This window comes from Brachionichthys hirsutus, chromosome 3, assembly GCF_040956055.1.
Source record: "Brachionichthys hirsutus isolate HB-005 chromosome 3, CSIRO-AGI_Bhir_v1, whole genome shotgun sequence".
NCBI lineage: Eukaryota > Metazoa > Chordata > Actinopteri > Lophiiformes > Brachionichthyidae > Brachionichthys > Brachionichthys hirsutus.
Window position 1 is genome coordinate 2,319,268 of NC_090899.1, and position 17,234 is coordinate 2,336,501.

General features: G+C 43.8%; 1 protein-coding gene across 1 annotated transcript in view; it reads right to left on the bottom strand.

Moving 5' to 3' along the window:
• Positions 1-17,234, bottom strand: part of gabbr1a (gamma-aminobutyric acid (GABA) B receptor, 1a) — a 53,077-nt gene that overhangs the window by 12,699 nt on the left and 23,144 nt on the right. Inside the window, exons 8-15 of the mRNA XM_068760555.1 lie at positions 16,720-16,890; positions 16,073-16,174; positions 15,733-15,798; positions 15,304-15,495; positions 12,675-12,920; positions 10,832-10,895; positions 9,941-10,018; positions 671-821 (exon numbers count right to left, since the gene is read on the bottom strand). Coding sequence (XP_068616656.1) covers positions 671-821; positions 9,941-10,018; positions 10,832-10,895; positions 12,675-12,920; positions 15,304-15,495; positions 15,733-15,798; positions 16,073-16,174; positions 16,720-16,890 — 1,070 coding nt within the window. The remainder of the gene's footprint in view (positions 1-670; positions 822-9,940; positions 10,019-10,831; positions 10,896-12,674; positions 12,921-15,303; positions 15,496-15,732; positions 15,799-16,072; positions 16,175-16,719; positions 16,891-17,234) is intronic.

Sequence of the window (17,234 nt, forward strand, 5' to 3'; positions counted from 1 at the left end):
CAAACTATACAGTTCCTAAAACGAGAAAGAAGCGGTGCCATTCAGCGCTGAGAAACAGACCGGGATCTCTGCTCAACATGTGAATCCTCGGCCTCACGTCTTTCAAAACGCTCACATTCACGCTCGCGTGCAGCCAACGCGCCTCAAATAAGTGACTTTTGTGAAACAAAACCGCATCTTTAACCTCTGACTCCTTTAAAAAAAAAATGTTAATGGAATTCTCAATTTGTTCAGTACTTTAAAAATAGCCCTTTTAGCCACGACTGTCCTGTATTGAAGAAAACTTTATTATCGCAATTACCCGAGACATCGCTCATCGCTAACGCCACTGGAAGGATAAACACAAAGCAAAAAAAAAAAAAACTCCAATCCATCATCATAAACACCCACTTAGTCAGTAAAATGTTCTATAGGAATGAATAGTAAAAAACAGTAAGAAAAAATATTCCAATAATATGTCAAACCATGATATCTTACTTTAAAGAGATTGAGATTGGAATTTTCTTTTTGCTCAATTTTGATTATAATTAATCCTGTTTGTCAAATTACTCATCAATTCATTTTCTGTAACTCCATTAACTGACTAATCATTACAGCTCCGGCCTAACAGCCTGCACTTGGCAATTAACTGGCGCACGCATTAATTAGCCTCCGGTGTTGGGAAACGCACCGGACGTTGCCGTTATAGATGTTGAAGGTTAAACACAGGATGCCGAGCAGGATGCCGAGGCCGGCGAAGACGGACACGGCCGCGAAGAGCTTTTGGGACAAGAACCTGTACTCCTCGATCACCACAGTCCGATCAGCCGGAGGTCCGGCGCCTGGAATGAGAAGAGAGAGAGAGAGGGATCAGGGTGCAATCGGTCTATACACAGAACACATTTCTACTAAAGACACATGTTGCTGTCCTGACTCCGCCCCCCTCTCTACCACCACCCTCTGAATATTAATTTTTACTCTCTCAGAACTGGATCATGTTCTGGATCTGAATCTAAACATCACAGCAACTGATCCAAAAATCAGCATCCATCATCTCAAATTTAATCCAAATTCACTGATATATATATATATATATTATAAATCTTGTACACAAATAAACAAACAATCATCATCATCATCATCCTGCTGATCCGATGAGGAGCCAACAACCCACCTCTCGTGAGCTTGCCTCTCTAAAATGTCTGAATGGCTCCAACTAGACGACTGCACACTCTTCTCAGGGGTGGAAAGCGTCAAATACAATGGATTAGCATCTAATTATCAGCGTGACTATTTCAGCAATTAGGCAAATCCTGGCTAACAGCGTAAAAGTTTTCAGAATGATCATTGAGCCGCCGAGCCTCGTGAGACTTTGGAATTCACATGTCTGATCTGAGGCAATGACTCATAAGACGCTGCTCCACGCAATCTCTGCTCTCAGGCACCAAATCCTGCAGCTGTGCGCCGTACATCACCGCTTAACCACAGCAGACATTCTGATTCCATCTAAAGAGGAGTGTCAAGCTCAGCTTCACACGCAGCAGTCGTCGTCTCGCTTTTCCTGATTTCAATAATACCCTTAAAACGGTCAGGAAATCACTTAATAAAATAAAATCAAAAGAAAAATTTAACTGCCACCGAGTGTCCAGGCATTGAACCAGGGTTTGATGCAGGGTCAGGAAGCCATGAACTTCATGAATTGAAAGGAATTCAGTAGTATAAAGGAGAAAAAAAAAAAAAAATCTTTACCCAAAGACAGAAATGAATGAAACTAGAAAGGTGCATCTGCAGAAACGATCAGACGGTCCGATGGTGTCGAGAACCCCTCGCCACCAACCACTCCAAAATCAAATCATTGCGTCTGACCAAGATCCAACATTCACACCCACCCTCTGTGCCCCCCCCATTCTTGACATCACTATTCTTGCCAGCAAAAACATAATTACTGTTAGGCTATCAGAAAACGTGCACTTTTATCCCCATTTTCAAAAAAGATAAAGATGGTAGAGACTCCTCCCGCCTCCACGACAGTCGGCTTTCCGCTCCGCCTCCCGTTCGAGGTGGTCATTCGGAGCAAAACGTCTGATTTTGGAAAACTTTAAATGCAGCATTGAAACTAGTCAAAAGGTTGGAATTCAAATGGAGGAAGCAACAGCAGTAAACACCTGCTGATTTATTTAGACAGAAAAAAAGGTTGAATCATTTGCCTGATTGCTGAGGTGCAGCGAATGAAATGAAAAGTAAATCAACAAGAATTTGCCATGCAATTATCTGGGGTTGTTTTCACAAATATTGTGAGAATACTAATATCTTAGCTTTAAAAAAAAATCTAATTTCATCACAGCAACTTTGAGTGAAGTTAACCAAGCGTAAGTTCATTAAAACTTTATATGCGCAGGTTAGAAAATGCTTTACATAAAATAAAAAAATCACGAATTTGCAGCACAAGCAAATCCCACCCTCCACAGCAGAATCTAAAACGCATGCAGTGTGTGCATCTACATACAAAGCATACAGCCAACCTAATGGGAGCCCCCTCGCAGAGCCTTCAAAGTGGTCAAAGCATTCATCGACAAGAATCCAGACACTGTGTTGTGGATGTTGAAGTTGTGTCAGGGCAGCTTGAATAAAACAGGAATAGATAAGAAGAAGCTGGATCACCCAGAGGGAACCCCGGCAGACACGGGAAAACATGCAAACTCCACACAGCAGGGCCCTGGGGTCTGTCCTCAGGTGGATTCAAACCCAGAACCTTCTTGCTGTGAGGAAACGGTGCCGCCAGCTAAGTGCTAATATTAATGACGAAGCAAGAGATAGAAGCTTGGGTCGATCCTGTGAAAGTAAATCCTGCTATTGGTTGTAATAATAGAATAAAAAACACATTCGGTTATGAGTTGGCTTCTTATGGGCAGGGAAATGGAAAAGTTTAGCAAAATAGTTTTATTTCTAGTAAGGCAAATATTACTTAGAATATTTGGAACGCTTACTGGCACAGTAGTCCGATCAACATGCTGATATTTGTTCGCTTTATTCACTACCCTGGTGATTTTCACATTCCATCTATTTGATTCTGACGAGCGTAAAAGCATTTTAAGAGAACAGTTTGATCCCAGTGACGCAGCGCAAGCGGAGAGCGGTGAGCAGAGGAGATTATCACGCAGCATATATGCAATCTATTCGTGTGAGTAACGGCGGAATGTGTTGCTGTCTGAAGCGAGAGGGATGGGGGGGGGGCGTAATTATTCGTGTGATCACTCAAGGTTGTGACAGACCCACGTCATCGCTGCTGCGGAAATGTGTTTATCCCGTTTCTAAATACACTCCTGTCGCAGTCATCATTATTGATCAGTGGGAGAGAACGTAATCCGATCAATGATCTAATGGTGGTGAAAATAAAAGCTCTGACCTCTTTGTCTTTGACATTTTTCTCCTCTGCTTAAGAATCTCTTGAACGTCCTCCTCCTTTCTCCTGGTTTTCCCACCTGAGGAGCTCCTTGTGTCCTAAGAGGCTTTTTTAAACCTTTATCTTCAACTTTAATCTTGACTTCAGGGAGAAGTTCTTAGAAACGTCATAATTGTAAATTTTTCCTTAAAATTGCATCACTTCAAAAAAAAAAAAAAAGACTCCTTGTTCCAGGAAGCTTTAAAAAATCACAAACCAAGGCTGCGTCTTTATGGCATTGCATAAGAATAGTGCTGCAAATGAGCCCACAGGCTCCATGACTGGCTTTCTGTACAGACGGCACCGAAACGCAGAGAGGCTAAATAAACAGTCACGGGCTGCTGCCAATGAATCATACTTAAGAGTTAATTTCACAAACTGTAACACTGTGTAATGCAGAGATGTGAAAATTGGTGTTGATTGGAGCTTTAGGGCTTTAAAAAGTGGGTTTTTACGTGAATTCTAAAGCTTGCAAAGCGTTAAAGCAGAAGTGTTGCTCGGTGAGGAGGGTTGAGGCAGGGCCAGGCGGCGTGGAACCTCAACCTCAACCGCTTCTGACTGTCTGCCTCAGTAAGTTAAAAAGCGTTTGCAGATTTGTGTTTATGGCGTACGCATGTACTGTATACGTGACGGGCATGTCGACTTGACATGGGAGCGTGCAGGTTTTTATTTTTGTGTCTGTGTGTGAAAGAGACAGGAATGCATATTGCGTGTCGATGTCGGCTTCGGCAACACGGAACAGCTGATGTGTGAGATGTCAGAGTTGTCACACCCCAGAGGGTCTCGGGGTACAAAGACGGCCATCCCGCTCTGTTTGGACACATGTCACACAACCCAGTGTGTATTCTGGTGTCATCTGACTGAGATGTCGATGTGAGAGCGATTCTGCAGATCTACTTTTTTTTTTTTTAAGAATACGCACTGCACTGCAGTATTTATTTTTTTTAATTTTTTTAAAGGCTCATAAAAAAAAATCGTACAAGTATTAAACAGTACGTTTCACAGCAACCCGAGCCCTCCATTGCCGCACCCCCCGCCCAACCCGAGGATGCATCGAGATGGTAGATTGATGGAAGAAAAAAAAAATTGATTCCACTTTATCCTGGCACTGATGTGTCTATCGAAGAAATAGTCATGCCCTACTGGAGGAGATACGTTTCTGACCTTCACTGCATCCTATATGACATTTTTCATATGCAGCTGCTTTGACTTGTGGCTCAGCCGGCCAGTCTTGAAAAGGTGTCTTCCAATTACTGATAATGATTTCGCTTCCAATAAGAAACCAGCCATGCAGGATCTGGTACTTCAGGCCAGTCTGCTAAGCTTTGGATGGAATTACAAGCTGCTTTTTTGCTATATTCTCAGTGTAAAAGTGAATGATAATCCAGTATCTCAAAACCGGCATTTTTAAGTTAGCCAATGCCCGTGTGGCCGCTTTCCAGTCCAGTTGTCGTGTTAATGACAGAGCCTCTGACTTTAAAGGAAGGTGCTAATGTCAAAGGGTTTTTGTAACATCACTTGGAGGAAGGCTTTCTGCCCTGGGAAAGTTATAAAGCCTAATTGCTGCAGGGAGAACAACAAACAAGCCATGATCCCTGACGTGTGCTTACCAATCCAAAATAGATTTGTTTATACGTTTGTTTGTGCCGCTGCCTCCGGGTATTTATTTAGTAGAGGCACCCACTTAATTAAAAACTACCCAAGTCCTGAAATCTCAAGGGTCCTGAATAAATGTCCCCCATTCGCCCTTATTTAAATGGATTCAGCGTCGACAGAAGCAGCAGCCGTCGGTGAACTGGACTTTGAGACGGTCCCCAAAGCATTAAGCGAAACGCCTCATAGCCTATTCCTTAAAATGAAAACACTTGACGTTCACGCACCAGTGAGGTCATTACCTTCGCCGTCCTATCCTCAAGGATAAAAGAAAACAAAAACTTGGTATCTAATAGAATAAGATAATTTGGAGGATAGGTCTTGCCGTCCTAAGGGTCCCTGTCTGTGGAGAATAAGTGTAATTAAGGCTCGTGACAGAGAGTCTGGCAGATGCCCAGTTTCAGAAGCCTGGTTGTACATACTAAGTAGTAAAGGGGTCACTTCGGAGACGCAGTATTTTAAAAATTCAGCTGTAGAGCCATCTGGCCTTGAAGGTTCTCCATTTGACAGTCCCTTAATAGCACAAACAGTTTCCTCTCTGCTTGTTTGGCAGTCGGTGTCTGTCTGTCAATTTAGGGGGCGTCTAATCCCTTAAAAACTGTTTCCATACACTGGCCGCTGTCTGTAGAGCGTGTACCAATGAAAGATCATATTCCTAAACGGCTTGATAAGCTTTAATCTCCTGCATTAATGACCATTTATTAAAATATTTATCTCATCTTAAGGGTCAACTCAACTTTCAGCCCTTGAAGATCAGTGAAGTCACTTTTTTTAAAAGTCTGCTTCAATTTCATCTTGCTAAATTATTCAACCCCCGTTTTACATTGCGTCTCACGGAAAGTATAACCCAAAAAGGTCTCAACAGCTCAAAGCAACAGGTTCTTTTTCCACATTCAACACAGCATTCTGCTTTCATAGCTGCTCTATAGTCTCAGAATCATTCCACACCCTGAACAGCATCTTTCACAAGAGCACATATTTGCAAATAAAATGTTGTGAATGCACCGTGCCAGCAATCGTAGTCTCTGCTCATTTGGCAGTAGAGAAGATTTTTCTTGCTGAGGCTAAATTTACATAAGGGCCGACTGGCCCGAAAGCAAGAAGACGCCTCTCCAGTAGCTCGGTGGGCGCTTTTCTGTGTTGTACACTTAGGATGGGATCAGCAGTATGAAAAATGAAATATCAGCCTACCGACAGTGAAGCTTTGATGCCACTGGACGACCCCAAAGATCACCAAGAAGAAGTCCCAGTCCGTTCTAGAAGCCTTCAAAGACGCCTGATTGAATTCCGTACGAATGGGATTTAAAAAAAACAAAACAAAACACCAGGAGTATTCCAGAACTGGAAGCTTCCTGAAGCTTCCTCAAGAATGCTGCCAGTGCATTAAAGGGTCTCTTAAAAAGGTCTGTTGTTTTGTGCTATTCCTTCCTTATGTTCTTATTGCTAACAGCTGTTAAATGTGGACGAGTAGAGAATGCAAGCAAAACTAATGTCGAATGAAGGTGGAATCGTTTTCTTTAAAACCATACTCTATGCACTTAATCTCATCTTCTATGAGGGCAATTCTTTTTTGATAATTAACTAATTAAATTAATGCGGCCTGGACTGGATGAGGGAGGGAGGGAGCGCGAGAGAGAGCGAGAGAGAGAATGAATGCATAGATTATTGATATTCTGACTTCATTAAAGTTTAACACTATGAGACAACGTGCTTTTTAGCTGCTGAAGCAGCGGGCGACGGCTTTTGTTATACGTCTGATGGGGCCGTCCTTCTTTCTGCAGCACAATCTAACTTTCAGTTCAAAGATGTCGAGTGTGTCAACCGACATAAAAATACATCAGTGTCTGCAGCTGATGAGAGGAAATATTAATACCCTCTACGGCCCAACTGAGTGGCTGTAATGACTCTTAAAACATTTCAAAGCCTGCAGACAGTTTATATCTCCATATATTATTTACCGGTAATTGAAGTTATCCATATTATTCTTCTCTATAATAATAAAAAAAAAAAAAACTTTGCTCATGGGACTCTTTGCCCACCTGTGCAGTTCACAGCCTCGACAGCGATCGCAACACGTGCCCACGTGTTGAGTGGCCTAGATTTGTCACATCTATGTGTAGAAGTATGACACGTGCCATGCGTTGCCAGAGTCTTATCAAAAACAAGTTAAGGAGGGCAGACAAAGTGGTTGAACCGACTGGAGAAAACCTCATTAAAATCCCACTGACGGAACACAGCCTTCCTCGGCACTGCTGCATGTGGCTGGCTGGTTTAAAGAAGAACGGTCGGTTTCGGAAGAACAATCTTGTTGCATTCGGGGGTTGCAGAAGCAAGTTTTAATGAGAATAAAAAAAAAAGAAAGCAAAATGAATAGTTCTCACAATTGAAACCTTTGTCTTAGTAATTCTGTGTTATTACTTGAAATGAAAAGGACTTTAAAGCCTTGCTCGAACTTAATTTTAGCTCATTTAAAACCTTGACTCTTCTGTTTTATTGTATAAAAAAAAAAAGTATGCTTCCTAGCTGGAAGGGAAGCCGACAAGTGAAGGCGCTAGCATCAGCTGCTTCTCATTTTCACAGTTTCCACCTCCAACATGTTTTAATTGCTCAAATTCCAACATCGCATCCTTCATGTTTATACGATGAGAGGCAGCAGATCTTACATGATCCACAGCATCCTTCTTAAAAGGATCATCCCTAAAATGTTAGAAGGAAATCAAGTGGCTTTTAGAACAATTAAAGTTCTTTGCATTAGTAATGATTTTAAGTATTTACCCATTTCCTGGGGGAGAAACTCAAAAATTCATCTGCTCCTTACCTTGAAGTATCGCTCATATATCTAGCTAATTTAAATACAATATACACCAGCGTTCACCGACTCTTTGTGTGATAGGATGTCTAATTTAAAGCCTTTTTATTCATTTATGCGTTTGGCTGTTTGCACTGAGCTGGTGTATTATTATAATATGATGCATAAAAGAGAAATCTATAGATGGTAAATGTGTACTTAATGCTGTGTGCAGGCCTGTGTGTGTGTGTGTGTGTGTCAACTCTGTCCTTCGTCAAGGAATGAGGACAAGGTGTTGCCATGGAGACCCAGCTCTATGCCAGTTGCCACAGCGATTAGAAGAAGAGCCGAGCAGAAGCGATTGAAGAGAGTGAGAAAGTGAGGCAGGGAGGCGCCTGGTGGTAAACACGCAGGGAAACAAGAGCAGGGGTTAAGGTGTGACTCCACCCTGTCAACGATGGAACGAATCAAACGACCCCCACTTCAGGAAAGAAAAAAACGGATTCGGCTCAAGAGGCCAGGAAATTACTCATTTCCTCACAACAAGTAGAAATGGATGTGTGTTTAGTTTAGGTAAAAAAAAAAAAAAACAGAACAAGAATAAATCCAGCAAGACAAAAAGCAAAAAGGAAGAAAACAATACTCACCTCTGATGAAGTCAGTTTGAACCTGGCGTCTTGTATCTGGGTTAACTGAGCTGCCCCCCCCCCCCCCCCCCCCCGCTTCTCCGCGAAGGACATGCTGCCTACATGCACGCAGGTCACCGGCCGACATGCCACTCATCCCGACCCGGAATCACCACTTCCTTTGATTTCAGTTAAGCCTTGGCAACAGTCATTTCCTTCCATTTTTTAATGCAGCTCTCTACAGGATTTGATTAGTGGTGCACTCTGTCCAGGCACATGTTTGTCACCTCTCACAGGGAGGGGCAGGCCAGTAAACAACCACCATGTTGGTCTTAGTGTCTGAGGTAAAGCAGCAGCAATAGGTTTTCTCAACAACCTAGAACATCGACAGCAGGAGTTGGAGAGTCTGTTTTGGTTTGTGTGGCGCGAGCTTGACATGCAACAGTGAAGTCAGAGGTTCAGGAGTGATGGGGCAGTCGTGAGGTGACGGCCCGCTTACCCACATGGTCAGCAGCAGGAGCTGCCGCCGTGGATGCGACACACGAGTCAAGGAGGCAAATAAGACTCTTTCACTTTGACCATTTCATTGCTGCAATCTGCTGCAGCGACACGCCCTCTCCGAGTCAGTGCTAATAAACAGAAGACGTCTTGACACAGACAGGCTTCCACTTTAAGTGATTTTTTTTAGCAGATATACCAAAATGCATACAAATCTATGCCAGCAGAAGAAAGCGCTCGAAGTTCTGCCGATGCTTTTGTAATCGAAGCTGAAACAGATTGCAGGCTTTGTAAAACTCCATGAGCCAAGCACCAGTTATACAAATACATCCAGGGCCGTGGCTCACATTGAGGTGATGTCACCATGGCGACATGATATGATATCTACGAGAGTGAAGTCTGTGCATAATGGGGGGGGACAAATTATAAGAAAAACATTGTCTCAATCTTGCCTTATTTTTGCAAGGTTCAAGAAAGTGATACAGAATCTGCATCGTTACCCAAACAAACAAACAAACAGAAATGGTCAGCCACATAAATTCCTCCTTGTTTGAAGAGGTTTAGGACGTAGCCTACAGCTGACTCACCAGAGGAGTCACGGAATCCGTCTGAGGGTGGACCCCACAGTGAAACCGCTGGGGTGAGCCACTCACAGCTCGACGCCGCCCCACCTCATTATCGCGCATCTGCTCGACAAACATCCTGATGCATGCTGGACAGTCGAGTGTGCGAGGGGACTAATTGTGGGAAAGCGTCAGCATCCAAATAACCATCTTCACCCAAGCTGGCGGTTGGAGAAACTCCAGAATGATTCTATATAATTAAAGCTATAAAACCATTATATAAAGCCACATGAAGGAGCTCTTATGTCACCGCGCAAATATGCATCCCTGTTGACTCACAGCATCACAGACATAAGAAGCCGAGCAAAGAACGTCACAAACTCCATCTTACCTATCCAGACATCATTTCCAAACCAAGACAGGTTCTTCTGAGAGCTGTCATAGTAACCGATCTTCTTGTAACTGCCTCCTGTTTGATTGGGGAGAGGGAAAAGCCACAATAAAAATACAAAAAAACAAAAACAAAGAGAGAAGGAAATAAAAGCACAAATGTCAGAGAGAATGAAACTATTTCCCCATCATTCCTGTGCTTTCACATTAATAGGATGTCTGGGTACAGAAATATATAGCAATGAATAGATAATAGAGGTGATGGAATTAAAGGTGCACAAAGAAGGACAAACAAAGAAGCACCAAGGGGAGAAGAAGGAGAAAAGGAAGCAGAAAAAAAGGAGCTTATGTGGCGGTCTTGACCAGGAATACTGATGAGGTCCCAACGTGATTCAGGGATGTGAGTCAGGTCGTCTCATTGTGGATGTCAAATTACCTCGACGCCACAACAGGAAATATGAGACAGAATGTGAGGGGAAGGGGGGCAGGATTATAAATGCTCATCCTTCAGGACGCCAAAGAGAACAGAGGTAGAAAATAATCCTCAACCTTATCCTGTGCGGGAAAACTCATTAAGTCGCTGGTGACAAATAGGATGCCATTTCCAGAAACGGCTTAAAACGAAGGCTTGTGCCTAATTAGAGCAAAGCCGAGAGTCAACACATTCCTGCACCGTGTGCATGTACAGTTAGAGGACATTGAGCTCAATCTCAGTGATGCCCCCCCCCCCCCCTTATCTTCCAAAACAAAAAGAGGCACTCCTCTGGAATAAGATGAAAGGAACAATCAATAAATGATGAATACTGTCAGCAGTGATTTGTTTGATGAATGAGTGAAATATATTGTTCAGGCAATGCAACATCTGTGGGAGGGCAGTGTGGGAGGGATTTACCTTGCAGCTGCTCGATAAGAGTCATTGCCATCCTGGATCCCTGAGCGTCAAACACCACTTGTCCCTGAGAGACAGGCAGAAAGGTTGGTTTTATTTTAGTTTTTTCCAAACGATTAAAGCCTCCCTTAAAGGAAGAGGGCGACATTTTGATGAATATATTCATTTTTTTTCTTGCCAAAGGCTGGATGAATAGACTGATGCCACTATCCAGTTAGCTTATCTCCCCACACAGGCTGGAATAAAGGTGGTGGTGGTTGGGGGGGGGGGGGGGGGTCCTGACAGAGGCATTAAGATTTGAAGGTAGCGCAATTCTAGTGAAAAGCATTATGAACTTTCAAAAGGGCAAGTATACAAGCAAACTGTTAGTTTTCCTTAACTCTCATCGGGTCTTTTATCCCTTTCAGACATGGATGATCAATGGAGAGAATATTTTGCAAGATTTAAACATTTATTAAAACAATTCAGGAAAAAGATGGTGAGGAAATCAGCCGGTGAGGTTCGAACACCGGTTCTTCTGGATGTCCCAGGGGCTCTCATTAAACACCTTCGCTCCCCCCCCCCCTTGAGGAAGGACTAACAAGCCTATCCTATACCTCTGTGGATCAATATCTATGTCTCGTGTTCTCTAATGTGATTTATTGTGATCAGGATAATCAAACTAACGTTCTGTCGGCAGCATTGTGGAATTTCCAGCGATTATGGAAATTCCCTCGAACTCGAACAGTCTAACCTCCGTCTTTGTCGAAATTGTTGAACAAATCCTGCATTCCTGGGGTTTTTTATTTCCCGATAAAGACGTGTGTGACCTGGATAAACTGCGCGCTAATCTGACGTCATAACTCGCCGCACATCACTGCATTCAAACACTTTACACAGCCTGTTTTTTGCACCGTTTACACGACGACAACACAAAAAGGGATTGTCTTTGTTTCACCGCTGAGCTGGCAGCCGAGATAGCCGATGCCAAAATCAACTTCTGCGTAAATGGGGCGAGCCGGCGAGGAAAGGCGACGGGAAAGCCGCTGAAGATAAAAAATATTTTGTTTTGTCGTGCAAAAAAAGCACTGGTGTTTATTGGCTTTGATCTATATAGAGAAATAATGCAGCTAAAGTTGGTTTCAAACGCTTCATCCATCATTCTTCCATGCATCCTTGGTGTTAGCATTGAAACATCCACGAGAGTCAATAGTTTGAACGGCAGCGAGAACGGGAGGAGGCGGGGGCCACAGGGGAGGCGGCGATAACGCCATAAATCTCGCATTATACCGAGGTGTTCCGAATGTTTTTCACAGCCCACTGACATGAGGGCCATTCATCATCATTACCTCGTGTATGAATATGTGTCAGAGCTGTTTGCTTTAGATCCTTACACTCTCGGCTCCTCACATCCGTCTACTGAGGGGGGGGGGGCTGTTTCTAACGCTCCGCATTATATTTGGTTTGATTTGTTTGTCGCGCAAATCGAAGGCGGTGTATCGATAAGGAACGACCTAATGTAAGCGGGTAGCATGTGTGTCTCCTACAGAAGTGTAGCCACGGGGCAGCAGTAACAGATGGTGCTCACACACGCACATGCACACACACACACACACACACACACACACACACACACACACACACACACACACACACACACACACACACACACACCAATATGCAGGAGTGTTCTGGTGTATCAAAGATTCTGCTCAGCTCTCACTGATCAACAAATTGTACCGGTATTTATTTCTATTAAACATGAAGGTATATTATATACTGTTAATATTGCTGAGAAAATGGAATTGCAGTATATTAATATATGAAGAAAAAAATATACAAAAGACATTTGAGCATAGACTCTTACCGAAACTCCTTCAAAGGAGCTGGTGTTGAGGGCCCGGTAGATCTCAGAGGTGATGTCGTGGTTGTTGTAGTTGAAATCCTCCAGCCGTCGACCCTTAGCCTTGAGCGGCGCCACGGTCTTATTGAGAGCGAGGGCCAGAGCCCAAACTGCATCGTAGGCTAGGGGGGCCTCCTGAAACCCACCGGTCTCCTCTGGGTTCTTTCCACCCAGACGAGACATCAAAGCGGCAATAAACTCCTGCGACGTCTGAAAGAAGGACAGACGCCGGTATCAATGCCGGAGTCCCTCCGACGAAACGAGATGTTGTAAACAAGGACGACATTAAGGGCATTTTTATATTTAATATCCCAGACGCTAGTATGTCCGTCACTCAATGTCAAAGAAGAGGACACAACAAAAGCGAGCCAGTGGTGACTCATGCTTTTAAGGGCTTTAAAGGAAAACACTCAAGATTAAAAGTCGATATCATTTTAACTCCCTTAATGAAATCAAGGATGGGTCGAGAGAACAAAATTACTCCGTCCATCCATCATGAGCTGTATTTTAGTACACAAAATACACACAAATCTAAATGGACTTATATCCATTAGAAATGCTGACTTAGGGTTTTGCTTCAAGGACACAATGGTTTGAGCTAACTGGTAAGGCGGGCATTGGAGACACAGAACTGAAGGGCTAATTTAAGGGCACATGGGCTAGATTAGCAGAGACGTGTGACCATCTTAAAGATCAACATTTTATAAAACGTATTGATTTTCTATCTTATCAAGAGTCGATGCCACTCTCAGGCCTGTACATTCAATGTAAAGCAAGAGCCAGATTAGTTTAGCATCTAAACAGTAAAGGAAACAGCAAACAAATACCAAATAAAACCAAATTCCTCATATGTAACATCGGTGCATTGAGCTATTATAATTAAGAGGTGGCTAAAACTATATTTCACAAGGTTGTCCCATATAGAGGCTATTTCATTCTATTAAATATTCCTTTTAGCAAACATTAGCCAGAGTGACTCTGATTAGCGTTAAAAGCAGGAACCGTTTTTTTTTTGTCTCTGATGGTAGAGATGATTATTTTCTTGCTTCTGGCATTTATACATAAAACTCCCACACAGGGAGCAGCTGGGAAACACGGTTACAATAAAAAAATTAAAAATAGAAGTCAAGAGTGTACCCTAAGAATGAAAAGTAGCTCCAGAGCAATTCTGAAATTGAAATTAAAATCTTCATACCCGCTCGGCGCCGAAGCATTTCCATTCATATCCCAAAATTAAGCAGTTTTGAGCTCCTTCCGCAATTAAATGGCAGTAAACATTAATATGTCGCTCTGAAAGCGGGGACACGTATGATGTGAAACGACTGCCATGAGGCACATTAAGCTCACACAGCCCCAATTCAGCGACATCAAATTTGTCTCATCAAAATTCTACCTTTGCATTTGACATTTAATTCTGCCACTACTGACAGAAAAGTAGCTCGCCAGGTCCCTGTGTCATTGGCACGCAAGTCTCATGCGAGTGCTCGGTCTCGAAGAAATATGCCAATTTCAAACTTGGAAATTGAATTTGAATAGATTGACTATGCGCCACAGTTCTGGCTGTAATTCTTATCACCCGTTGAGCAACACATCAACAGCTAAATCAGCAGGTAGTGGCAGGTGCTGTATGAATATAAACAGCAGCTGCTGATTAAATGTGAGCAGAGGACAGGGGGGGGGGGGGGGGGGGGATGAGGAAATGATGAGAACGAGGAAAAGAAGTGATGGGTAAACAAGAAGAGCGAAGGGATGATCCACCACAGACCAGCAGAGTCAGACAAGGTCGAGCAATGGGAGGCAGGAAGAGGCAGTTTAAGAGGATTACGAAGGGTGAACAGAGGAGAGCGATGGATGAAAGAGACGCAGAGAATGGCAGGTGCTCTCACAGAACGTCTATACGCGTACGTTTCCATCCATGCTGTTGATTCACAGATTCAGGCCACATGTTTGCGTGTTTTCTGATAACATGCCATCTTTAGTTTTGACGGTACTGCAAAAATGGCCTTTGCACTCGTGGTACACATTCAGATGACCTGTTTTTGAGGAGGTAATATATGAGAAAAGGAAGTACATGTGATGATCCAGAACATCCTGAATTGTAGAAAACCAGTCTTTGCTATTGCATGACCTCAACAAAAAAATGATGCAATGACATCCCTGTGAGGATCTACCACATATCATAGAATACGAATGAATAAAAGTCAGGAGCACAAAAGTTGGCCCATTTTGTTTCTCATTTTTGTTGTAAAATACAGATAATAAATCGTGTAAACCAGCCTGTTATATTTCTTTCCATTAATGGAGTTTGACAACATGTTTTAATGCTGCTGCCAATTAATATATTCAGAAATGTTTGTCACGCATCTCAACCTTTATTAAATATCTTATTCAATTATCTTGACTGGCAAATCACCTTCTGTACGGTGTTTATGTTGTAATTGTCCATTAGGAACTTAATTTGCCACTTGTACTTTATTATAAAGCACAGCTGTGCTCTGTTTGATGCCATTACAAAGTCATCCAACACTTGTATTATTCAGAAGACTTCACTTATTATTTAATGTCAAACAAACAGCAACGAGAGGTTTCCCACCATGTTGGAGACGCCGCGGACCGTCTCGGGATTCAGCATGACGATCTCCGTGGTCACGTGTCCCTCCACGGCCTCCGTCATATTCTCCACTGTGCAGTTGATAGCCGGGTCTTTGATCTTGAACCAGTTGTCAGCGTACCAACCAATCAGGAACCACACATACTTCTTGCCGTAGAGCTTCTCCTTGAACACCTGCATCCGGGAGGGAGGGAGGGAGGGAGGCAGATGTGGGGGGCGGGGGAGAGCGAATGATAAATAAGCATGAGGTGAATTATTCCCAGAGACGAGTTGAGGGTGTTGTGTAACTGCCAAACAAGGAAATTCATTCAGACATTAAAACAGCTCATTACAAAGCTCCATTTCTGCTAATAGCCAGTCAGGATCAGTCTGCTGAGATTAATCGAGTGAGAAAAAAAAAAAGGTACAAACCTCACAAAACACCTTCCTGGCTTCAGTCTCATAAAACAGCCCCACGATGATCCTTGCATCCTGGCGCTGCGTCGAAACATGAGAACAAACCATTGCTTAGTTACACCAGAGGAAGAGATATAGCTTCACCGCAGCACAGCTCGGCGTGGCGGCTCAGCGCGCCAAAGTTCCCGCTGTTCAGGGGTTGCTAATTAGCATAGTGCATTAATTTCCTCTATCAAAATCTGCTCTATGCTAATGGTATTGTGTGCAGCTGTGAGTCGGCGAGGGAAGGAGAGGGGGGGGGGGGGGAGGAGAGAGAGGGCGACCAGCAGCTGAGGTAAATTTTTAATCAAAGCACCTTGAGATTCTTGACAGCAACAGCCGGGTCGGTGAGAAAACTCTGGCGAACGCTGATCTCGATGCCCGCCTCCTTCACCCTCTGCTCCAGATCGTCCAGAGTCTGCAAGATGAAAGGGGGAGACAGGGGGGGGGGGGAGGCAGGCAGAGAGAGGAGGAGGTGGTTAGAGAGGCAGCTCAGCAAAGAGGGACACGGAGAGGTGGCGGGTAGAAACAGCCGAGAGACAAAGGAATCGCAGCAAAGTCTGGAAGGACAAAAAACACGTCAGAAAATGGGAAGCGCATATGAGAAATGTCAGGAAAAGGGATGGAGCGTGGGGATGCGCGATAAAGGCAGCAAGGGAGGGGATAGACTTTTAAACGAATGAACACAAGTGGAACAAAGAAGAGTAGAATATAAGGAGGGAGACAAAAGAGCGCGAGAGCGAGATCATTAACCGCCATCACAGAAAGCAACCCCACAGTCAATATTTCTCAACAAATTACTTTTTAAAATCCTTCATCAATTGCAAAGAGAGATAGTTTGAAGGGGGGGTAATGTGAGCAGCAGCTCTTCTAAATCGTGCAGCGTACACTTTAATAAAGATAATGGAGCAGACAAAACGGCGCGGAGGCGAGGGTGGGCTGAAATGGAGCAAAGGTACTGACGGAGGTGAAGACTTCCGTCGTCTGTTGGATGGTGGCGATGCGGGTCCACTTCCACTTCTGGAACAGCTGCACCCTGGTGGGGTTGTGAAGGGTGGCCGACGGGTGAGTGCGGAAGAAGGTGGGGAAGCGCTGGCGGTTGGACAGAGCCGGCGAGCTGGAGCCGTAGGAGAGCTGCGAAACAAGGAGAGAAAAATCTGAACAAAAAACGCTAATGAGACAGTCCAGGATATCGGAGTGGCGTGAGAAATAGAGGATACAGGAGCAGTAAACAGGCTTCAATCAAAATGCATTCACATCAGGACTCGCTCCTTCTTCCCTCTTTGATGATGACTGGATCAAACAGCAAACAACAGAGAGGAACGGCAGCAGAAACACAGAGAAACAATCCCCGGTTCCATTTCCATCAACGCCTCCTCCCTCCCGGCCCCCTTTTAGCTTCCCTCCGGCTTATCAGGTGCGGAATAAGCTCCATGATTTAAAAAAAAAAGATCAATGAAACGATGGGTTCAGGGTCT